At 39.2% G+C, this 25,971-nt stretch overlaps 1 protein-coding gene across 2 annotated transcripts in view; it reads left to right on the plus strand.

Annotated features, from left to right (window-relative positions):
• Nucleotides 1-1,073: 1,073 nt before the first annotated feature.
• The window catches only part of Ccdc50 (coiled-coil domain containing 50), a 50,574-nt gene continuing 25,676 nt past the window's right edge, over nt 1,074-25,971 (plus strand). For both annotated transcript variants that reach the window (XM_021184785.3, XM_021184786.3), the window contains exons 1-4: nt 1,074-1,296; nt 18,055-18,117; nt 19,059-19,185; nt 21,784-21,874. In XM_021184785.3, coding sequence (XP_021040444.1) covers nt 1,248-1,296; nt 18,055-18,117; nt 19,059-19,185; nt 21,784-21,874 — 330 coding nt within the window. In that variant the 5' untranslated portion in view covers nt 1,074-1,247. The remainder of the gene's footprint in view (nt 1,297-18,054; nt 18,118-19,058; nt 19,186-21,783; nt 21,875-25,971) is intronic.

A 25,971-nucleotide genomic window follows, 5' to 3' on the forward strand; every position in this document is an offset into this window, starting at 1 on the left:
AACTTTGACAAGATGACATTCCAGAGTTCAATGATCCTGCCAACAAGCTTAACTCTGAGGAGGAACCTTGGTTTGCTACTGTGTTTCCATCAGAAATTGCCCTCTTCTCCGCCTTCTCTTATCTTTGCTTATCTTCAGTTTAGTTTCATTGTCTGCTAGTGAGAGTGACCGCCCACTCAGGAAACAGATACTAATTTGCTACTCTACCCTTTATGTAGCAAGCCTAGGGAGGTATTCTGCTCCACCAGTTTTGATCTCACACCCATTCTTTGATAAATATGCATGGTTTGTGGACTAATGGACTGAAAGATAAGATTAGTGAAAACCCAGTTTAGGACTGGAATGTTTCCTTTAGAGGGAAGAGACAGTTCCTAAAGGAGCGTGAATCTGTACAGATCCACGGGATGAAACGCGAAAAGTCGCTCATTTCAGAGAAACACAAATGTCAGAATTAAAGACCAGTGAGTGGCATGCTGGAAGGGGAAGCCCATACAAGTCTCTGTCACAATCTCTCCACCCCCGAACTGAACATCCGATCTGGTAGACATTTATAGGTTTTTTGTTGACTGAATGACTCAGTTCTCCCTGCTGGTTGTGAATATTCTGTTTCCAGAAGGGCCCAGAATTTAATTCAGTGTCTTGTATTCTGGTTTCTTTAAAAACAACAACAACAAAAAAGAAATATAAAGCACACACACACACACACACACACACACACACACACACACACGTATGTATGTATGTATGTATGTATGTATGTATGTATGTATGTATGTTTGTTTGTAAGTATGTATGTATATGCCCACTAATCCCAGATATAAGGATTAGTGCCTGGCACTCAATAAGCACTTTACACAAGTCTTAAATCCCACAGTGGAGCTCAGATAGGCCGTGTCCCGGCAGCGCCTAGCTGGCAGGTGCAGCCTTGGGGCCCCGGCCTTCAGGCCGCAGAGCTGTGGCCTGGGCTGGGTGCGGCAGGCACAGAGGCGAGGGGAGGCGGTCTGGCTCGCGCGCCTCTGCGTGCGGTGCAGCCTTGCAGCCCCCGCCCCCCGCCGCCCCCGCCGCCGCCGCCGCCGCCGCCGCCGCCGCCGCCTTTCTGGCCGCTGCCGCCGCCTTTCTGGCTCCTCTCTCCCTCCGTACTGGACTCCGGTGCATTTCCGGCCCGGGAGAGTCCGGCGTCCACCCGGGCCAGCCCGCGGGGTGGGCGTGCGCCGAGATCTCCGCGCGCCCGAGGCCCAGCGGCCGCCATGGCCGACGTGAGTGTAGATCAGTCCAAGTTGCCGGGCGTGAAGGAAGGTAGGCCGGGGCTCGCGGGCTCCGGGGAGCCGGGCTGCGCGGGGTGCGGGGCGGGCTAGGAGCGCCGCGGGCTGGCTGGGTCCGCCTGCGGCTGCGGGAGGCGCTCGCCTGGCCGCGCGGCCTTGTTCTGCCCAGTGGACGCTTGATGTAAAAATCCCAGCCCTTCCAGGCTGGCCAAGGCCAGGGGGTGGCGTTCCGTGTGGAGTGGAGCCTTTGTTTTGAAACATGACCCTCTCCCTCCTCTGCTCCTGTTCCTCTCTTCTCCCTCCTTCTTTTCTCTTCTATCCTCTATCTCCCTCCTCCTTTCTTTCCCTCCTCTCTCCCTTCCTCCCTTCTCCCACTTCTTCTTCCTAGTCTAAAGTCTGGCTGGCTCTTAGCTTCCAAAATGTTGAAAATCTTAGGGTTGACATTGCTTTGAATGGTGGACCTCAAGCCCCTATAAAGATGATCTCCCCACTTCCATTTTAATAAAGACCAGACTGGAGGGGGTGGAAGCTTGTGATCCTGTTACCCCCGCCACCCCCCATGGCTGCTATATTAAAGTCCAGGAAAATAAGATTGACTAGTACTGGCCAGGCCTAGCTTACTTCATCTCTCCTCCCCTCCCCGGGGCCTAGCATTTTTTATTGTTTTGGTTACTGGCTCATCTTCATGTCACTCTTTGTCTTTCCCTTCTTGGGAAGCACTGGAGTTCCATTATAACAACACCTAGAACCTTCAAGAGTGCTCTCTCTTAAAGTTCGGAGGGGCGTCTTTGTTGTGGATCTCTTTTGTTTCATCAGAGATCTGTGGCCAACACGGTCTGGGACTGGGGTGTGTGTGTTGTGTAAGTGAAGGAGTTTTTCCTTTCTTGAGACTTTAGGCTTCATTGCCAATTTCAAGTGACTCAGATGGTCTCGCTCCGGCCAATTTGGAGATCCCAAGACAATTAGTGACTACTTGGCTGCATCTGCTCGAGGAGCACCGTGGCTAGGAGTCAATGATTTTATGTTTAAATTGTAGTAGGTTTGGATCTACTCCATTGTTTCTAAAGAGTAATAATGCCTTCGGGCTGAGCTTTTGGTCTTGGTATTTTTCCATCGTTTCTGTCCCTAACTTGACTTTGGTTATTATAGTTTTTAGTTAATGGAGTCTAAGGAGCCACTGGGAAGACAAATTGGTTCTTCACCTGGAGACCAGCTGTAGAGCTCCCCTCTTGCTTTTGGATAGGGGTTTTGTGTGCAAAGGTGTTGGTTTTCTGTCTGAAGACAAAGTGCTCCCTTGGTAGTACTTTCATTGATGGTGGGTGTTGCTGATACTGGAGTTCAAACAAAACCTGACCTGAGGTGCAAAGCTTCAGTGTTGAGGTGCCATGACTTCCCCCAGCCTTCCACTTGTGTCAGTGATCTGGAAAGAACTTTTTTGCGTACGCTTGGAAACCCTGAGGTCTTTTCATTTTTTTTTTTTTTTTTTTTTTTTAACCAAGACATGCCTAACTTGTGCTAGTATCTTATTTCTCAAGGAGTTCCCCACTTTCCATCTAGGCCTGTAAGAGTTTTTCACCCCCCAGCTCTACAAGTTTTCATATGTTTACTTTGGTTTTCATTCTGGATATTGTGGTACCGTGGTTGGCAATCCTGTTTAGGGACTCTGATGAAATGACAGGGACATTTAGTGTGGCTCTTCCACGTGTCTTTGCTAAATTAGAATTTGTCACATGCTCACTTTGAAGGAGGTCAAAAGCTGTTGGGATCATCATTCTTACAAGTGCCTGGCTCTGAGACCATCAAAGGCCATGATGGGTTTACTAGGAGCATCCCCAGAGTGGTGAGAATTTGATCTTGGAAGTATTCAAGCCTAATAACTTGTATCTCTCTCATATAATTCTTAATTATGACCCAGTTGCCACCTAACAATCTTTCCAACTAATTAAAGAGAACCCGAAGAGACCAGTGAAGAAGCAGAGTGTGTTCTGACACTGAGTAGCCCTGAAGCCCCTCAGCTGAGTCCAAGCCACTTAGTAGCACTTTGTTTAAAGTTTTGGCTCAGATTATTTGAGCCTCATTAAAAACGCAAATACTACTTCTTGTGTTTTCCACTTTTCTTCGGAATTTAAACTTTGGTAGATTTATGCAGGTTACAGTTGACATCATGGGGTAGATTGTAATAGAGACTGAGAAAAATGAGGCTGTGTGTCCTGTCTCACTGCCCTTTCTTTAAGAGAGGGAAGGATGCTTTGATATTTGGTGTATCAAAAACAGATAGCAAGGTACAGGACTACTTCACAATCTTCTTCCCTAGATTAACATGAAATGCTTGCCTCTTTGGTTTGTATGGAGGTCAGAGCTTCATTGAGAAGACCCTTCAAACATACACAATTATGAAGTGTATACTTTCGAAAATAACAAATTCGGAGACAACACAACTCTGAGTTTATACAAGTGATAAGAGTTAAGCCATTTAAATGTCAGCACACCCCTATTTCCTAATCAAAATAGGTTTGGAACCTCCATATACTTTTTGTAAAGGAAATATTTTCTCCATCAGTCTTCCCCCATCCCTCGAACCCTATTTCCATTTCACAATTCTCCAAGTCTTGTTTTGTTTTGTGTTCCTATTGTTCAGATGGCTGGCAAGGCTCATCGTTTGCCAAGTCCATAACAGCCCCTCGTGTGCTTGTGTGTAGTGGCTTTCCATCGAAAGTCAGGGCATGCAGACTTACTTTTAGAGTACAGGCCTTGTTTGTGACTCTTTATTTTTTATAATAAACAGTAAACTTTAATGCAGTTTTGGAAGTAGTTATACAAAGAGTCACACCTAGAAAGCACTGATTGATTAGGAGTCTCAGACTCCCAGGTTGCACAGTTGGGTAAATTAAATTATTGGTGTAACTTTAGAACTTGGAGAGGAGGGTAGAATCATGCCTGGCATGGTGAGTTAATTGGGTGCTTTCAGAGGTCCAGCACACCTGTCCTGTGGGCAGCTGCTGTGGGTCCCAGGGCAAGGTTACCTTTCCTTCTCTTCCAAGTTCCACAGCAGAGTGTGCTGGTTTTCATGAGTCCATGATAGGGTTTCTTACAAATATTTTATTTATCTCCTCATCTAGATCCATGGCTTTTATGGTGCCAGCAGTTACTCATGAAATATTTAAATATGTGAGTGAATAACAAAATGAGTATACATATTTTAGATCTCCATTGTCTGCTTTAGATATCCTATTTATAACATAACTGTTTCAGATTCTTTCTCTGACTGTAGAATTTTAAAGACATAGTTCCTTTTAATTATGTATATCACATATCAATAATGCCACCATGGAAATTGTAAACACACTTCTATATATGCACATGTATGTAAATATCTAATATAAACATGTAAAACATGCAGAAGAAATTGCTTGCTTTACTTCTGGCTTTGAAAATTATATTAGAATAAAATTATACTAAAGGCATCATTTTAAGTACAAAGCAGTGGGACTCTGTGTGTGTGTGTATATATATATATATATATACATACACACATATATATATATATATATATATACACACACACATATATATGTGTATATGTGTAATTTTTTTTGTGTTTGGGTGTTTAGTCTGTATGTACAGCTTTACCATTTGGATGCTTGGAGCCGATGGAACACAGAAGACAGTGTTGGAACCCCTGGAACTGGCATTACTACAGATGGTTATGAGCTGCCATCTGGGAATTGAATACAGGGTTTCTGGGAGAGTAACTAGTTCTCTTAACCTGTGAGCCACCTCTGTAGCTGCCTGATACAGATCTTTGAAAATCTGTTCCTTGCCATATAAGGTGAGAGAGACAATAGCTCCATAATAAAAGTGCTCTGGGCTACATGGTTATGATCTTGCCTTCAATTGCAGTATAGAATGCAGAGTTGTAGAGAACCTTTTAGATTGAGCTGTCTGTACCATGCCTGTAATCTCAGTAAGCAGGAGAGGTATAAATTTGAGGCAGTCTTGAACTACATAGTAAGACCCTTTGTCATAAACTAAACAAACATGTACACATTTACATTCTTGCATGTTGTAGGAGGTGAAAATCTGTCACTTTATTTTAGTGTAATGATTTCTTGAATGAGTAAGTGCATTTTTCCCCAAATGGGTCTGTAAAATAGAAAACAACACAAACAAAACTACAGACCCAGCAATACTGCAGGTACAGAGAATACAGTTGCCCTTTAGAAAACAATAAAGCTCGCTGTCATTTGTAAATGGACAGAGTAGAAAGCACTAAAAACAGTGTATGCTGGCAATGCAGCCCTTTTAGTTACAGAGCTCTGGGCAGCAGAGATGGGAATGGGTGGTCATACTGAACAGGTGAGGTTCTGAGGGCCTGTGGTACCAGCTCAGTCTGCCCTCCTCTCCTGCCCCCTGCTCACCCTTCTTCCCACCTGTTTCTTTTGAATTGTTGTGTTTATATGCACATCTCACCTGTGAAGTGTGTCAGATTGTGCTATCCATCGTGTTTAAAATACTGGGGTGAACACTATGAGCGACAAGATTGAGGGATTTTTCTGTAAAGTGTTTTTAGGGATAATTTTCCTATGATGTTTCATAGGCTTTATTTTCTAACCAGACATTTTTTTTTCAGCTCTTATGGTTGAGGAAATAAATTGTGTGAATTATTAAAAAATCACACCCCTACCTCAGTGATTTTCTATTTGGGAAAAAAAGAAAAACAAAAACACTTGTCTTTTCTTTTGTACTCAACCTTCATGAAAGGGTTAATATTTAAGAATATGAACTGTCTAAAATTAATTTTTTTTAGAGAAGTATACTCAGGGAAATCATAGTATTCTCAGGGAAACCATAGTTTCTGATCTTTCCTTACTATCTGTAAGCATTTTCCAGATGCATGAATTTTACTTCAGTCACTAAAGCATTTTGCCAAGTAGCCATTGTTAGTGGCATTGGATGAAGAATTTTAGCTGGTGACACACTTAAAAGATGTCCTAGCTTCATAGATAAGACAATTAGGACACCTAGATCTTTGATGAAACCTTGAATGGATAATTAGTGTTATATTCAAGAGGACTCAGAGATTTTTTTTAGGTGTTTGAAATAAGAAACTAGCGTAAAGGAATACTCCAATAGTTTTAAAAACATACCGTCATTTCATTTAAAAGCACAAATGTGCACACACACACATACATGCACATACACACACACACAGGTGGGTGTGTGCACAGGAGAGTTGGTAATAACAGTGTCATGAAAACCTTACAGTTTACCTAATACTTGTTTGCATATCCCTCTTCGTCCTTTCCCTTTGCTTCCATTTTCAATAGAGTTCATTGAGTAATGATTTATATACAGTAAAATACTCTGTTTAGTATGTGGTTGTGAATAGTTGTAGAGTCTGTTAACAAAGTTTGCTTATTTTTATAATTAGACTTCTAATTGAATTTGAACAATTCTCCAGGCATTCTTAATATCTTTGAGGCATATACTTATCAAGTAATGTCAGTTTTAAATCTTAGTTTAACATCCCAGCACTGTGCACAGCTTTATTAAATATCTGTACCTAACCTGTTTTTTAACCTGTTTCCCCCCTCCCTCCCTCCCTTTCTTTCCTTTCCTTTCTATTTTTTCTTTCTTTCTTTTTTTTTTTTTTATGTCAGTTAGATGTCTAGTAGATGTTGCAGGAAGTTTACTTTATACACAAGATTGTATTTGTATTGAGCATTTGGGAAATATAGGTGCAGAATATTGTGGCATCCTTAGCCCAAGGATGCTTGAGTTTTAAAAGTTTTTGCAGTGACTATACACACACACACACACACACACACACACACATATATGCTTTCTTGACAGGTGAACTGAAGGTGTCTTTTAAGCTTTTAATGGTTCAAAAATGCAAATTATAATGGCTGTAAAACTAGAATTTCAGCAAATAATGTGTTGTAGGACAGTCGTGACAGAGGCATTGGCTGCCACAGTGTAGTGATGTTGCCTGGTACTTTATAAATGACAAACAAATCTTTTAAACTTAGTTCAATGAAAATTACCTAAGATAACTCCTTTAGTGTTACAGTTATCAGTATGAGCACTATTATAACTTTACCTTCATATCAAACCCAGAACTTTACATATTCCAGACAACCATTCCACCACTGAACTATAGACCTGGTTTTAGGAGACCCATCTTTTAAAATAAATTTGCTTGCTCTTATCTTTTACCCACTCACCCACCCGCTCTCCCTCCCTCTGCTGCTTTCTTTTTTTCCCTTCCCTTCCTTTTTCTTCTTCCTTCCTTCCTTCCTTTCTTCGTTCCTTCATTCCTTCCTTTCTTCTTACTGCTTAAACAATTGGCTGTCTTCAAAAACCTATGTGCATTTGCATAGACGAAGTACTACTTCAGTGACTCTCTGCCTCAGTTTGCTACCAAACCTTGAAAGCTTTGTATCTGCTGGGCATTTGCAATCCCAAGGAAGCTCCTCACTGAAGATAACCAGGGAGGCTACCACTGGGCATTTTTGCTTTGCCTTTTGTAATGAGTCTTCAAGATGGGGTTACTTTCCTTCAGTTTACTCTAGTTTACTCAGTTTATTCTAGAAAAAAAATTTTCTTCACTATACTAAAAGTGTGAATGGTGTAAGTCTTTCTTCTCTGTCTCTGTACCAGTAGCATAACTAGTTTGTTTCCTGACTGTAGAGGAACTCACAATTTACTTTAAGACTCACATTCTCCAATTTTGAGGACATTTGGAAACTGGAAATAGAGAAAATCGGAGAAAGGACTCAATGTTCTATTAGTTCTGTTAATTCGAATCTAGAGTGCTCATTTGTTCCAAGATCTGGGCCAGCAGCTTTTAAAAAACCTTAGTGTCTTCATTTATAGGTCACATTCTGGCTCTGCCTACAAAACGTTCCTTGTTTAATCAGTGATAGCTGGATTCTAATTGAGGTCTGCTTCTTTTGTTTTCCCAGATATCTGTTGTATGGCTTCATTATTTTAAGCTGGGCTTAAATTTTTCTCCTTTTATTGAAAATAGATTCTTGGGGTTGGGGATTTAGCTCAGTGGTAGAGCACTTGCCTAGCAAGCCTAAGGCCCTGGGTTCGGTCCTCAGCTCTGGAAAAAAAAAAAAAAGACAAAATAACGAAAATAGATTCTTTTCTCAAATATTATATCCTGATTGTAGTTTCCCTTCACTCTGCTTCCCTCCCCCGCTCCAGTTCCTTCCCACCTCTCTTCCTCTTTGGATCTACTCCCTTTCTGTCTCTTATTTAAAAAGAACAAGCTTTTAAAAGATAACAATCAAGCATAAGAAAATAAAATGTATTAAGATAAAGCAAAAACCATCGTATTGAAGTTGGCATGGCAAGCCAACAAGAGGAAGAGTCCCAAGAAGCAGGTACAGGAATCAAACACCCACTCATTCTCAGACTCTGAAATCTCATTTAGATACTAAGCTAAAAGGTATAAAATATACGCAGACATCCTGGCTCAGACCCATGGTATAGGCCCTGTGCTTGGTGCTTCAGTCTGAGTTCATATGCACTTTGCTTATTTGATTTGGAGTGCCCTATTCTCCTTGTGTCTCCTGTTCCCTTCTGGCTCTTACATTCTTATTGCCTCCTTTTCTTTGGGTATTCTGTGAGCTCTGAGGAGAGGGATTTGATGGAGTCATCCCATTTAGATTCTGTCTCTCTCTCTCTCTCTCTCTCTCTGCATAATGTCTGAGGGTGGGTCTCTTTTCGTCTCTGCTGTTAGAGGAAGCATCTCTGATGAAGGAATGATGGACTGATCTATAATTATAGCCAAATATTAATAGAAGTCATTTTATTGTTAGCTTTTTGTTTGTTTGTTTTTGTTTTATAGACTAGTAGTGCCTGGTTTTACCTTTGGTTTTTGGGCTATCTAGGCTCTGATTCTTGGTTAAACTACTAGTATGTATTCCATCTCATGGAGTGGGGCTTAAGTCAAATCAGATATTGGTTGGTTACTCCCACAAAGCTGATGCTAGCATTGACCTAGCATATTTTGCAGACAGGGCAAATTATAGGTCAAATGTTTTGTGGCTAGGTTGCAGGTTGGTATTGTACAGAATACCTTTCTATACCACAGATACTACTTTTGGTTAGTAACATTAAAGGCCTCTGGGTTGCTGTTTTCTCCAAGGCTGCTTGGGTGTCCTGTCACCCATCTGTTGCTCTTGGGCTCTAGCTCCTGAGGCTGGGCAGACCCATGCTGTGTGTTCCTGTGCTCCAGTTGGTCCTCACATCAGACACCAGGTACTCCACTTGAAGGTTGTCTTTACCCATCCTGGGATGATCCAGAAGCTGCCACCCCTTATTGTTTCTCTGTTAAAATTCCATAGAGTTGATATTTGAAAGTTCTGAACAGAAAGGGGGCATTGCTGAAATAGCAGGGATGTGATGACCGAGTGGGAGGGAGCCTTGTCAGAAGCCCTTTCTGGCATGTAAATGTACAACTTCATTAACTGCTAAAACCTAAAGGATATCTGTCTCCAAGTCTGTCTTGAGGATCTTAATTCATTTTTAAATTCATAATCATTAAGTGAAACCTGAAGTGCACACTGTAAAATGCAGTGGAAATGATTGAGGCTTCATGCATCCAGTGCTAATTTTACGAAGAAGACTCACTCTCCTTGTCTTTAATTAGCTTTTTGCTTGCTCTCTATTTATGGGTTTCCCTGTATATTTCCTTAAAAGGTAGGGAACTATTTTGCAGGAGAGGAGTTCTACAAAATGTGTGCATTTACAATTCTGCATTAGCAGTATGTAATATAGCTATCATTTTTATTTTTGTCTTTATTTTAAGATCAAGTGTAGGAGATGACTCATTTGCTGTAAACATTTCTAATGTACACTTTTTCAGTAACTGAGCCATCCCTAGAATTACTTGATTGTACATATTTAAATATGGGTATTTTGATACATGGATATATGACATAATGTTTAAACCAAAGTTAACATGTCTAAATATTTATCAAGAGCCTTTTAGCCTATGGAAATACTCATTATTTCCATTTTATATTGAGTCCTATTGTTCCATAATGTACCAGAAACTTTTATTCCTGGTCTTTAGAACTTTGTACTCAATAAATTACATTCCCCAGATAAGAAACATGAGGTTGAGATTCTCCAAATAAGAAACAGATTAAAGAATTTTCTTAAGGGTTTTATCTGATGAGTAAGCAATGTATGAGTCGGATCTGTGTAGCTCCAAAGATGATGTTTTATTTTCCATGGAAATAGATCTGTGAAATACTAAACAAAATTCACAACATATTCACGTTGCCATGTTGTGCTGTTTATCTTGGAGCTTAGCATCCTTACTGGAATCCATCTCGGTGATTTTTTTGCTTTTCTGCTTTCATGGTAATAGCTGAGTTTCCAGCCTTTTGTTGAGAATAGAGAGCTTTCAAAAATTCACTTGTGGGGCTGGAGAGATAGCTTAGCAGTTCTGAGTACTAGGTACTCATTCGACCCACAAGGGAGCTCACAGCTCTCTGTAGCTTCAGTCCCAGGAGATCTAAAGCCCTTATTGGCCCTATGTAGGTACAATATACATCTGGTATATGCAAGTATACGTTCAGGCAATACACTATACATATAAAGATAAAATTTTAATTATTTATGTTATTTGAATACCAATCAGATAAATAAGGTTTTCTTACTCAAAGAAATAAACAAAATGTCTTAGTTTGGTTTTCATTGCTGTGAAGAGACACCATGATCACGACAATTCTTATAAAGGAAAACACTTAATTGGGGCTGGCTTATAGTTTTATAGGTTTAGTCTATTATCTTCATGGGAGCATGGCAGTATGTGGGTAGACATGGTCTTGGAGAGGTCTATAATTTGATTTGAAGGCAGCCTGGAGGAGACTGGAGTTCTACACTGTGTGGAGCTTGAGCATAGCTGACCTCAAAGCCCTCTCCTACAGTGGCATACTTCTTTCAACAGGCCTCATCTCTTAATAGTCTCACTCCCCATGGGTCAAGCATTTACATACTCGAGTCTGTGGGGCCAAACTGTTTAAACCACCACATAAAACAAAAACAAACAAACAAAAAAAAGTACTGCACTCAGTTTACGTAACCACTTTAAAGAGCTTTGTGTATTTCCTCATGTTTTGTATTATAGTCTTAGGTTTATACTGGGAACCACAGGCTGGTTTCTTTGTAATTACTGCTTATCTAATTTTAGTCTTCTTGTGTGATATTAGTAAAGTAGGTCTGATCTGTGCGGACCCTGAATCATGAGACTGAATGTAGTCTAGGAAGGCGCCTGTGATCTCAGGGTCATCTACATAGAGATATGGTGATGTTTCAGACTAAACTTGTGGCAATCTCAAGACTTGCTGATTTGTTTCTTACCTAATTTTTATTTTACATATTTTGAGGTTACTGGAAACTTGTATAGATTTTGACAGAGTTATCAGAATGAAAATCTGAATTTTACAATTTTGGGGAAAATCTTTTAGAGATATTTCCCTTGTCTACTTTTCTTATGAGCTCCAATAAAGTTGGAAGTTTTTAGTATAGGTTACTTATTTTTAATGAAATAAATTTACTAATGATAATAGGGGAATACACAGCAACCAAGTATGTACTTCCAGAAGAGAAGTGAAAGTGTACAGTCAGACTTAGATAAACCAAATTTTTAGGAACTAGGACTTACCAATAGATAGGGTAAGTTGGGTTGGATGTGATCATTTGGGTTTTAATGAGCAGGACTAGGTTTATTCTACAGAGGTTTAAGGAGATGAGCGGCTTTTCTTTCTAGGCAAACAGAGAACTTGCTGCCAGGGACAGTGCTGCTCAGAAAATGAAACAGATGGGTGGAATGTCTTTTGGGTAAAAGAATTCAAAGTAGGATAAACTAATTCTTACTATCTGGATGATTTTAGAGGAAAAATGCTTTGAAACACTTTTGTGTGTTACTGCATATATATTGCTATAGATAATCTTTGAGAATGCCTTGTGGCTCACAATTGTCTCCTGTTTTCTAGACTGAGACTGCCTTTGTCAGAATAAGAGGAGTAGTTTGAGAATGATTGGCTTTGCTTCATACTTACTGATGGTTTCTTCTGTCATAGCTGAGAAAACATGCTTACACTTACATGTTATCGGAATATTCAATTAGAGAATTTTTGAGCCAGACATGGCAACCCCTTTCTGCTTTCTTGTGCAGTGTATAATAATTGAGTGTCTCACAGGACTAGTGTCGTATAGAATACATACATATACTCCAGAAATGTATGAGAGCTTCATCTTTTTATAAAGATCATGAGGAAATTCTGTATTTATTTGAAAATAAATGGAATGTTTTAAAATAGAGGTGCTTCTGTTTTATTAATTTTTATGATAGACTAATTTAGTTATTTTAAGTCCAGATATTCCTGGATTGTTGTAAAATCAACCAAATACAATGTAATTATCCAAAAGGAATGCAGGCAAATGTTTAGGAGGAAAAAGTTTTTCAGTTGTGATCAGTTTGATTTTCAAGGCCTGTTGAAAATCATGGCTATACACATTTGCTAATCTGATTGCAGGATCCTTGGGTATAATGAGACTCTAGATGAGTGAACCCCATTAACTATGAGGAATGCCTGCTCCCTTTCCTGTTTGAGCTGTGTGATTGTATCTCCACAGTGGTTGCCTCCCAAATGTAGAATGACTCTTTTCCTTTGTATCCCTCTGAAGTTACAAAAACTGCCACCAGCTGTAGAGCTAAGGCACAGGAAACAGGAGAGCTCTTAGGACATAGCATCTGAGGCTAAATTAGTGGCTAAAGTAGTCACTCTCTCAAGACCCTCAGGTGTTTGTGCAAAGTGATTAGTAACTGTTGGTTAAAACAGGTGTGCTTCCGCATATCTGCAGACACATATACATACATATACCTGCACACTGATGTTGCATACATGTGTTCACATGTAGTATTGGATTTAGGCATTTAATGTTGTAGAGCCTAATTCAGGTTCCTGAGTGATGCATTTATCTAAATGAGCACTCTTCCATCTGTGGAGATCTAATTATCTAGAATATTGTTACCCAATAAAACTTCTTTGATGATAAAATTATGCTATATCCTACAAAATAGTACTCACCAGTTCCATGTAACAGCTTAGCACTGGAAACATGTCATGGAAACGGCTGAAATAGGTACATGTGACTAGTATAGTGTGAGAAAGTACTGTGTTCTTAGGTTACAGATAAATAATACTTCAATCGAGCATTCAGCTTTTGGTCTTCAAATGAAGTCTTCCCTAATTTGTCTACTGATTGTTGGGACATGGAGAATATACATCACATGCAGTGCTGAGGGAACCCTTATGTCTACTGGACGGCATATAAGAAGGCAGAGCCCAGCCACCAGTTTGGTGGTCTTCTGACTGAACTGATCTCAACTGTAGGTGTTCCTTGAGAAAGCAGATGCTGTTACTCAAGTCTGTATATCTATGAGTGTGTGTATCTTTATTTTCTGAAAATAGACCAGATCTGAAATGTAACTTGCTTATGGTTTGTCACTACTGCCAAATGATTTAGGTTTCACAGTAATTTCAACACATAAAGTTCATTTCTGTAACAAAGGAAGTTTATGGAGTTGGATTTTCTAAACTTATAAGGGCAACATGAGTTACTAATGGAAAGTTATTTCTTTCAAGAAGTGTCACCAGTATGAGTAACAATTCTTCTGTCCCCTGCTGCTTTCCTGGAGTTTTCCCTGCTGCTCTGAGCCCCAGTCATTTTCCCTGGCAGATGGAAATTCCTGACTCAGTGTTTTCTCTTTGAATACTCACTTAGTTTCTCTGTGGTCTTGATAATGAAGTAAGTGGCTTGCGATAGTAAAGTAGTACTTCTGATTTGATGACTTGTATCATCTCAGCATTTTCAGAACTGCTGGCCTATAATCTGCTATGTCTGTGGTTAGCTATAGTGCTGCTTGCCAAGTAAGTGGTTTAAGTTACTGGTTTTACACTTAGCTTTGAATTTGGCGGTAGGACACATTAGTGGCACAGAAATTTACTTTGATAAACTGCATAAGAGTTAAAATTTTGAGATTAGATTGTTCTACTTTTAAAAATGTCTCTTCTGTGCTTAGACTTGTGTTTTGTGTGAGTGTGCCGGTCTGTGGGGGGGGGGGTCTGTGTGTGTGTGTGTGTGTGTGTGTGTGTGTATGACATTTGTGCATCTATGCACATGTTTAAGCTTACACACGTATCTTTCTGTTCTATAAATCTTTGTTTTTATTTAAGTTTCAACATGAATTCACCTGCATATTGTATGCTAATGAATAGTTGCTCCAAGTGGAAAACTGGCTTTATTTATTTTTCTGGTAAGAGTGGAACAACTATTTGTATTTTACATTTGCTGCTTCAGAAAAATCAGACAGATTTACATAGATTTATTTGTATTCTTTGCCATAATACACAAAAGCTCTAAGGGAATAGTATAAATTGAATCAAAACCTACTAAAACCTGTCCTTTTCCTAATGAGTATTTGTTGCTCTACTGTTTGGATATTTAAGCTACTGTAAAAACACATCTTTTTATTATAAAATGTTTTGAAAGGATTGTAAGTATCCACTTTATGGAAAATTATTGGAAAATAGAATGTCTCAAAAGGAAAGGAATTTTAGTTACGTTGTAATCCTATGCTATATTATTAGGGTTTTTTTATGCTTATTCTTTCTGGAACATTCTGAAAATTCAACTCAAGTTGAAAAGTCAGATATTACTGTTGTAGTCCAGAGTATTCTAGCTCTTAAGTTCTTACCTCTCTTATTCTCTAGCTTTCTTTCTCCCCCTTCCTTCCCCCTCTCTCCACTTGGCCATGGCTGGCCTCTCCTTTTCTACCTTTTCTCTTTCTCTCTGCCTTTCTACAGTAAAGCTCTAAAACCAATAATAATAATAATAATAATAATAATAGTATTCTATAAGGCTTCCCAACATCACTGTTTGGCTCTTCTACTTGTATATACCACAGATGTTACTTGGTCTGTACGTGTTATGCAAAACAGGAGGCTTCATAGTGCCACGGTTCCGTAGTATGCTTTAGAGAATGTGGATGTCTTCCGGCTTAAACTAAGACTGCACTGTACATGGTATCCACTGTAGGTCACAGATTGTATTTTTCTGAAGACCATTTTACTTAGTTACTTACTGTTCTGGTTTGAGAGGAGGCAGCCTTTATGCTATAACAGTACTTACTGGGGATATAAACCATTACTTGGATTGGACAGGCTAAGGCTGGATTTGACCACTATTGAAACTGTTTGTGTTTATCACTGTTGTTTACACATTGGATGAGGTGATAAGCTATTTACCTTTTCTGTGAACAGTGACTGTTTGGAATAAAGTCTGTCATATAATGCTATTGTTCTTGATATCTCCTTGGGAATAAAGATTTCTGGTGCTATATGTGTTGGTATTGGAATTAACACAGTAACTCTTTTAGTTGCATATCTGCAAGGATCTATCCTGTTGCAGAACTTTTTAATGCAAAAATAGGTTTTTCTCTTTTTATCTGCTGTCCATATTGCAGGATTATTAACCCCTGAGATGTCTTATTACTGGATTTAAAACTTTTTCTTTCTGTTTTTGACTTACTGACCTTGACTTGTTTTATTTAATTTTTTTCATATAGTTAATATTTTCTATCTTTAAAAGTATTTGGCAGCCAGCAACTTCTGAGGTCATAGGTTAGATTTTTCAAAGCAGTGACTCAAGAAACTAATTACAAATTCTGCAAATTCTTATCGGTTTCTTACCACATGTTACACTCTGCTTCAAAGTGCTACATACATCCTAAGTCTTTTTGCTTCTTGCCTTAACAAACTTAAAATTGCATGTGTGTGTGGGTGCACATGTACATACAAACACACACACACACATACAAACACACATTACAGTGTGTTCTACATTAAGGCAGCATCACTCTCACCATTTCAGAATTGTCAGGATTATTTTTTATACATTTAGTGGTATGTTTTATTATGGTCCAAGGAGATCAATAGTGGACCACCTGTCTGAGTAGACCATCTTTCTCGATGTTCTATGGTTCTATCAGAGGCAGATACATGTACTGAATTTGGGTTGATGAAATTTTGCTGTTTCTTGAAGAAGGATTGATAGATACCTTCTTAGGCCTGTTTTGAGTAGGTGGAGAATATGAGTGGATCAGTATACTAGGTAGACATGAGTGGGAACATTTAGAACTTCACATGCATGGGGTGTTCTCTGTGTGTGTGTGTGTGCATGTGTATGTGTGTGTGTGTGTGTATGTATGTAGTGTGGTGTGTATGTAATGAAATCATCCTTATGCTCTATTTAAAAATTACTGTCCAGGCATTATTATAGAGTGGGAATAAAATGGCCCATAAGATATTCCTCTCTTTCAGGATTTACAATGGGTACTGGAGACTCAGATGAATAAAATTGTGTCATGAGTTAGTGCAATAGTACTATCATATAAACAGCCCAATTTGCTGGTGTAAGTTTGGATTAATAGACAAATGGTATTTGAAGTGGGATATTGAAGGCTGATCATAAATTTTCTATCCAATATTAGTGGGTAGTTTTGGCAAACAAAACAGGTTTCTCCCTTTTACTGTATCTTTATCACATATAATGATGTCTGAGCTTTTCCATACTTGCCAGGCCTTCCTCTTTCTTTGCTACATATATGCAACAACCAGATAAATGAAAACGAGAACTCAAACCAGTAACTGTAGGGATCATTAGTCTTATTTCAGACTTTAACATTTTTACATATTTAAGTGTTTTGCTTGTGAGCATGTTTATGTACTATATACATTCATGGTACCCACAAAAGCTGGAAAAGACTATGGATCCCCTGGAACTGGACTAGACTGTTGTGAGATGCCATGTGGGTACTGGGAATGGAACCTGCCTCTTATACAAGAGCTGTAACCTCTCTTTAAAAACCACTGAGCCACCTTTTCAGCATCAATATCCTCAGCTTTACAACTGGTTAATACGACTTGATTCTTCAGTATGCAGTATGCAGGAATAAATGTCTTCATCTTTTCTGATTTTAACAAAGAAATTTTAGAAGTCTTTGTACTTTGTGAATAGTTTAGTAGAGGATGGCAATATACTATATATATATTATAAAATATATAGTATATGCATATATTTATATATATTATATACATAAATATATTATACATACAATAACACACACACAGACATACACACTATGGATCACTGTCTGTCTGCCAGGAAGGATCAGTGTCTCCCAGGCAGATTGAGAGGTAGATGGGAATTTGGATTTGAAGGCTGTACTTAATATTTTTACATCAGGCAACAGAGGAGAGTTAATCACTGTTCTGTGGCATACTTGACATTCAGCAGGAGCCATGGGTTTTCATTTTATGATTTATTTACTTTTGTTTATTTGTATGAGTGTTTATCTGCATTTATGTATGTGCAACACATGGGTGCCTGATGCCTGTGGAAGCCAGAAGAATGTGATCCAATATTGTAAGCTTCCATGTGGGTTGCTGGGATCCAAACTAAGATCCTTTGCAAGAACAGTGATTGTTCTTAAACATTGGACCATTTCTCCAGACCCAACATTAAGGATTTTTGTGAATGATGAATTTATACTTTAATGAGACATTTTATGTATTACAAATTATTTAAGCTAATAAACTAAAAATTTGAAATTGTTCTAAAGTACACAGAATTCTTTTATTTTTATATTAAAGTGAAATAGTACTAATTAGTTCTCCATTCTGTTCTTTGTCCTCTACAGTGTGTAGAGATTTTGCCGTCCTGGAGGACCACACCCTGGCCCATAGCCTGCAGGAACAAGAAAGTAAGTAGCATCTAATTCATGAACCTGCAGCTTTCTCTTTAGTGGCAGCTTGCCTGGTTTCTTCTTGTAAGGGAAGGAGAAAGTCACTAAGTATACCTTAGTCTACCCTGAAGGATAGGTCTAGGCAAATGACAGGGGTACATAATGAATTCTACATGTTTTGAAGTGAGAGTCAGGGATAAGAAGAATACTCACTGTCTGGGGAACGGGACAGACTTTCTCCTCCCTTCTTTGGGAGCGAGACAGTGGTTGTAAGTATATCTGTAGTATGTCAGGCTTTCCCAGGAAATAGAGACTGGGGCATTTTTCACAGGTAATGGTAGTGTTTACTTTCAGTAACATTGTGGATTTGTTGTTTAAGATAGGGTATCATGTAGCCCAGGATGAAATGCAACCTGCTGTATAGTCTAGGATGATTTTGGAAGTCCTTCTGCTCTGTGTTCCATGTGCTGAAATTACAGACATGTAACACCACTCTAAGTTGATGCTGTATGTCAAGGATAGAACCCAGGGCTTCCTGCATGCTAAACATGCATTCTGCCAAATAATACTGGTATAATCCCAACACCACATTGTGGATTGTTCTGAGTACTTACTAAGGATTTCAGTAGAAAGTAAAACACAGTTAGATAGCAATTTGTGAGTTCTTGGGATGGAAACAGAAGTTAGTTGAAAGAACAGTGGCCAGCTTAGAGTGTCTATATAGACATCACGACACTGCTACTTTTATGTCATATGACCAAAGCAAATGACTTACTCCTTTTTGTATTCTTTGTGCCTAGTGGAATAATTGCTGTAGTGCTTTTATCTATTGTTAGAAATATAAAATGGAGTGGTGGAAATATAGATCTTTTAATTGTGAGGCTTTTCTTAAATTAACTGTGAGGTTTTTATTAACCAATCAGCATATTGTTAACTCCCTTTTTAATGATTCTGGACAGTTGAGCATCATTTGGCATCCAACATTCAGCGGAACCGTCTGGTACAACATGATCTGCAGGTTGCTAAGCAGCTCCAAGAGGAAGACCTCAAAGCCCAAGCTCAGCTCCAGAAGCGCTACAAAGCCCTGTGAGATCTGGGGAATGGTGTGGACTTGAGGCATGCCTATGGGACCAGCAGCTAGGGCGGGGAGGGGCCCCTCCCATCTGTTTCTTTTCTGTCTGGGATTTCAAACTGTATGGTGGCTGTCCAGTAATTTTCCTTGAAAAATGTTTTTGTTTTTGAAATAAGTATTGGGAAATGTTAATCATGTTCGGTACGCTTTTAGCTCTATGACTTTGAACTGATTGGTTTGTCTCTTTCAATTTAGTCTTTGTACCCATGTCATGAAGAAAATAATCTCTTGTCTTCTGACTGTAAGTTTGTTTGGGGAAAGCATTGGAATAACAGACACCAATTCTTTATGTGCTATAATGAGTTCCTTTAGTTTTTCTTAGCTATGTTTGCTGCTCCGTCTTTCTTTGATTTCCTTGCTTTTCAAGAAGCACAATGTCCTAGAAAGCACTGGGTTGTAGAGTGATAGGTTATATGTACTAACTATGAGAAATACAACATTTCGTTGTAGGATCCCCCCCAAATCAGGGGCTTCTGGGAAACTAGAAATGGTACCTTTCAGCCTTTGCTCTCTGGCAGTCTAGCTAGCTGGCACAGCAGGGATTGTAATTAATAGTACTTGTCACTCAAATCGGGATCTTTAGCCAGTATGGATGGCTGCTTGCTCAGGTACTCCTCCTTCCTCGCTGTTCTGTATGTTTAGCTGATGACTTAGAGCTCACCTCACTTGAAAGCTTTGAAGTCATGAAGCTCAGCCTGAGCTTCACTTTCACATCTTCTGTGTCATCTGTGACTTTCAAATTTTGATCTGCTTTCCACATTGTGCTTCTGCTTTCTTTCTGTTCATTATTACCATGTTACCGTTTATTTCTTGTTTTAATGGGTAAGATCCTAACTTACTTTACCTGCAACAGAAAGTCATTAAGCCTAAGCCATGATTTATAACTTATTCAGTGACATGAGAACCCATAGCTCATGACTGACCAAGATCAGGCCTATAGATGGTTTATTTAGGGATTGTTTGGTTCCTACATGTCTTAAAGCAAACTCTGATTTGAGCTCCTATATACTCTGGTTTGTTTTACTACTACCTTATAATGTGTATACTATGTGTACAGTGTATAGTGTTAGTAGATACTATTTATATAGACACATATGAACTTTCAGGTACATCTTCCACTTTTGATACAAACTAAAATGATGTTTATTTCCTTGGGTTTGTTGAGATAGGACATTTGGGTTTCAGTTGCTCCAGGGAAGTTAGGGTTATCCTGAGAGTCCGGTGTAATGTAACATGCCAATTCTGAACATGGAGGACACAAACGTGTCTGACACTCAGAAATATTTGAAGTTCAGTTTTTTGGGGGAAATGGTGGGAAATATATTTTTTAGCAGGTGAACTGCAAAATATAATTGTTTTTTTCCCCCAGCTTGTTTCAAAGTAGTAATTGCTAAGCTCATTTTTGTTCATTTTTCCTAAATGATTACTTTGTAAAAGCAGTAACTTCCCAGACTACCACATTATACAATTTTAAACCTTTCCTTAAAAAAAAAAAACCTGAAACTTTATAGTTATTTCTGAGAAAATGAAATTTCTCTGTTTTAAAGATGCTAGGAGAGATGGCTCAGTGGTAACGAGCACTTGCTGCCCGGGGAGAGGACCAGGTTTGGTTCCCATTACCACCTGTAGCAACCATCTATAACTCCATTTCTAGGGGCCTAATGCCATCTTCTGGCTTCCCTGTGTACTAGACATATGTGGTGCCTACACACACATATGCAACCCTTATACATAAATAAAAACATCTTAAACGTGCTATTTAAAGGTTCTGTTTTTCTTAGCAAAATGATTGCCCTGATTCCTTCCATCAAAATGTAGGAAAGACTTTCGGATTGTTTGTTTTCTCCACGTTGAACAATGTTCTGGGCCCATAGTAGGTGTTTGTTAATTTTCTGTTTTATGCATTAATACCAAAATTGAACAAATAAGCAAAAAATTAAAACAAAAAAAAAGCTGTGGTAGCAACAATGTTTCTAATGTCCAAAGCATTGAGAAAACTGGCATTTTCCAAAGAGGCCTCCACTTGGAACCACAGTTAAAGAAGGCAAGCTCTTTTTGTCCTATAAAATTTTTAACACATCATTTTGTTACTAAATTTAAAAATAATAAAGCTTATGTGTTATTTATATAACATTTAAAAAGCCATACTACTACTTATAATCACAAAATTATTGATGTTTTCATGAAGTTGCTCACACATTCTTTTTCTATGTGTTCTGTGTTTTGATATTGGTGGGTATTGATCTCCTGGGCAAGGCAGCTTCTGCAGAATTCTGGAAGAGCCGGTGTTTTCTTGTAGAGTGGCTCCAGTTGGGTGATGTGATGTAGCTTTCATTACAGTGTCTGAAGGAGATGCCAGTTTTCCAATGTAGTCCCTTTGTGTTCCAATTTTCTCCTCCTTTCAATTGGGCATTGATTCTTATTTGCCAGTGCCATGCAGATTGAGTTAAAATATGTTATCAGCTTATAGTGAGTATTCAATAAACTTTTCTGTTTAAGAAGAATGCTCCCTTCTGTTCTTTGTTTATATCACCTTTACCTTTGCTTTATAGTGAACAACATGATTGTGAAATTGCTCAGGAAATCCAGGAGAAGCTAACCATTGAGGCTGAGAGACGACGCATTCAGGAAAAGAAGGATGAGGTATGATTCTGTTAAAGTTCTAGGTCTATTGAAGAGATTTAGCTCAATGTAGCCTTTCTTGATGGCAGCAGGACTCCTCATCTGGAGTTCAGGTGAGCCTGGGTGTTGTTTTCTGTGGACCACTGTTTATTGTCTCTTCATGGCTTGTATTGTGGGGAAATATTGATATGCAATTGAGTTAGTTTTCTAGCACTACAGAAAAACATATGTTATCTCTGCCATGATGGCCTTACCAGATAGGAAAGCATTCTCAGAAGCAGAAAATCTAAGATTAGATACTGCAAGCTTCTCTGGGGAGCTGTGCCCTAGCGGTCAATGTCCACCTTTGTCTCGTCATATGGAAGAAACTCATGATTGGTTCAAGCACCATGTCTCAGCCTACATGACCTTAAATAGTTATATCCCCAAAGGCCTCAAATGAGGCCACATTCTGAGTCTCTGAGTAATTGAATTACTGAGAGCATTCTCCAGTTTGCTAAAGGTCTCTGCATCTGAGTTCAGCTTTTGAGTGCAAGCCTGAAGTAGAACTCAGACTAGAGTGAGGACTAAGTTCTTGTGAGGACTCAGGAGTTGGCATTAGTCCTACTGCCCTTATATGCTGGCCAATGCATTTGATTATTCAGGTCTTTTGATGGTTTGTTCTTAAACCTGAATTGAATACAGTTGACAATAGTGCTTTGATTGTGAGATGATGAATTCACAGATGTTTGCTTTTGTGTTATGTATATGCAATATTCTATACTGAGGATTTTATTTCTCTGCCTTCTTTCAAAATCATTGCCTGTAGTTTTCAAAGCTTCCTCTTTTGCTCTGAGATTGGCCTGCCAGCAGCCCCTCCCTGCTTCCCTTTTGTTCTGCCTGCCTTTTTTCTGGGAGGGATACCAGCTCTCACTTGAGACCCTTGGATCCACAGATAAAAGATACACGTACACAGTTTGTTACTTTACAACTTGCCTTCTAGGCACAATTGCTGGGTGTTACTATCCCCCATCTGGAAAAGTGTGCCCTTATCAATTTATTATCTCCTTCTTCTCTCCACTTGCCCTAAACTTCAGTGGCTAGTCCCACCCAGCCCCTGCCAGGCATCCTTGGCCACCCGCCTGTAGCAGAGGCTACAGTCCCCAGTCACCTTCTCTCCCCCCCTGGGGGGACCTTACATGTCTTCTTCCTCCAAAGCATGGCAGAAAAAAATCCCCTCTCCTTCCTCTGCCTTTTCCTCCTGCCACCCAGAAGTCAAACCTATACCTTCTACACAGCAATTGGCCCCTGGCCTTCTTTTACTGACAAATCAAGATCCATTTGGGGAACCAGACCTTAGCATTAGAACCACCCCTTTCATGAAATAGGCTTTTGTGGTCATTGTATTGATTTATAGCACCGAAGAAAATGATTGGTCAATCCAGGGACACATTTCATAGATAGCTACAGGGGGTGATGCTAAATCAAATAAAGTGGGATTGTTCTACAATAATCAGCATGTGTCACTTTTAAGTAAATCGGGGTTATTAGTAAATTATCCTTTATACCCAGAGCCACCTTTGCTCCTTGTTATTTAATTAATTACAAATGAGTGGAGTTATCTGAGTGTTAGCTGTTTGTTAAAGAAATAAATCATGATTATCTGATAGTTATGACAAGTACTAATTAAAGTTGACATCTTACTTCATTGTTTTAGTGTCATAAGAGACCTTTTCTTATTGCAGCAGGTCTAGCTTCTCTTTAATAAATATTCTCCTGGGATGAAACCAGGCGGAAAGAAGTAATTGTACTCTCTAGACAGGAAGCTTCTATGTGTAACTTAACAGATGGCGTGGCATCTTGTAAATACTACTTGTCTTCTCTGGTCCTACCTCAATTCAGGAAAACAGGAGAGAAAGAGAAACCAAACACTAGAGTTTAGGTCTGTGGTAAACAAGGTAGTAGTTAATCCCGGTTTGCAAAATAAGAAAGTCAGTGTTAAATAATGATTTCTTCCAAGTTACAATGAGATACTAGAGAAATTGTGTGCTATTTAGTTCTAACATATGTATTATGCACAATATCTAAGTGTGTGATTTAAAGTTGGGATGATCAGGCCTAAATATTATCGCCTTAGTTTTTAGCTGTTTAATTTTCACCTTTTCGATTAAATATGTGTTAAGTTCCAAAATGTCTAGGCATTTTGTCAGTTCCCTATATCTCTGCAACTGGGAGACTGTGGTTGGAATTCAGTGAAATGGTATGTAAAAGACCTCCAGTGCTTGCAACATTGATAAGTGCTTTCTTGTTTGCTTTGGCTGGCTGGGTTTTCTAGTTTTCTATAGTATATATGCAAAAATAGAGGAAAAGTAAATGACTTAAGTGGGTTCCAATATGGTGTGGTTTAAAGGTTTTTGTTTTTTGTTTTTTGTTTTTTTGCTTGTTCTTCATTGCGTTGATCTATCTGGCCCTTCCCCTAGTAGAATCGAAAGTTAACTGAGAAACACCAGCATGGAGATTTTAGCAACTAAGCTGTTATGTTTGGCCCATAGAAGTTTTCTTCCAATTTTTTATCTGCTCAAACTCATGCCTTAGTTATATCAGGATGGCTGCTGTGAAAGCTATTCTTTCTTCATGAGAAAAGTGTGACTTTCAGTGACTTGTGTGTTAGTAGTAGTAATTGACTGACGTTCCTTTATTGTTGCTGGAGGATAGGTCTGTGGTCCTCAGAAGCAGAGTGGTAGCCCCACATCTCTGGCCTGGTTTTGGCAAAGCACTCTTGGTTACTAATGAGCTGCTCTCTCTGACTTCCCCTCTCCTCTCCTTGTTCTTTCTTCCTGTGGAGTGTGCTTAGTTCATTTCTCAGTAGTGTAGTTGTGGAAAACTACTCTCCTTTGCATTTTCACCTAAATCTTTGGAGACTGTGTCAACTCCCCTGAGTAGTTTATCCATCCCCTCATCCCTACCTCCCCCACCCCCCACCACCGCCCTGACCACAAAGTAAAGATCAAAGCCTTTCTTCTTGGGTCAGAGATACTTTTCTAAACAGTGTTGCTCAGGAGACATAATAGAGTCATACAGCTTTGTGTAGGTGAATGAGCATTTTCAGCTATTGCAGTGTTTATTATAGCTCCTATTGGATGTGTTAGTGGAGAGCACGTGTGAGGAAAGCAGGGCCATTGTGCAGACAGATGTAGAAAGGAGGACAGGAGGCTGCCTGCTTCACATGATTCTAGTCCCCATTTTCCCTCCCTCCCTCCTTTTCTTTCTTCCCTATACCCCTCCTCTTCTTCATTCTCTTCCTCACCTCACATTGCTTTGCTTTTTAAAACAAACAAAACCCTTATATGTAGTGTCTTAAATACACTAGTTCAAATTTTCTCTAGGTGCCCATTGGAGAGGCTGGAGCTTGTTGCTGTAGTAGACTAGTAGTGTTTGAGATTAAGGCGTCTGGGTTGATTCCATTTTGTTTGTATCTCTTAGGTCACAATATAGGCATTCATTAGTGTTTTTAAAGTAAATTCAAAGAATGTATGTCTAGTTGACATAACTTAAATTCTTATAACTCTGTGTATGTGCATGACATATATGTTTGTGTATGTTTGTATCTCTCTCTCTCTCTCTCTCTCTCTGTGTACACAAAGGCATACTATATCTTGTATATTTAAAACGTATATGCGGTGTGATGCTATTTATGGAAAGTTTTCTTTTCCTTATATTAGTGTGGCTAACTCTCTCATGGTTCTGGTGTATCAGCCATGTGGACCACTGTTAAGAGAGAAACTTAGTAACTGATTCATAAGCAAACGAATCCTCTGTGAGCTGTGTTATTGGTAGCATTGTCAGGGTGTTAAGAGTCCACTGAATTGTGTTATATAAGTTAGTTATTTTGAGAGCAGCTCCAGTAGCAGTAGATTGTGTTAGTACAATTTTGGCTGTGTTTTGATCTGTAAACTACATGTGTATATCTGCAGCAGTAAGGCAGAGGGAGGGAGGCTTCTGGTTGAGGAAAGCTTCCTCATCTTAGCCTAGGGATTTGGCTACATTCCACCTAGAGCCTTTCCCTGGCTTTATAGGGCAACCCTTGATATTATACCTACTTTGAGAGTCCCCCTAAGTTAGGCATTCGTTTATTAAAT

The sequence above is a fragment of the Mus caroli genome, unplaced genomic scaffold, assembly GCF_978045245.1.
Source record: "Mus caroli unplaced genomic scaffold, Mus_caroli_1 scaffold_17, whole genome shotgun sequence".
Lineage (NCBI taxonomy): Eukaryota > Metazoa > Chordata > Mammalia > Rodentia > Muridae > Mus > Mus caroli.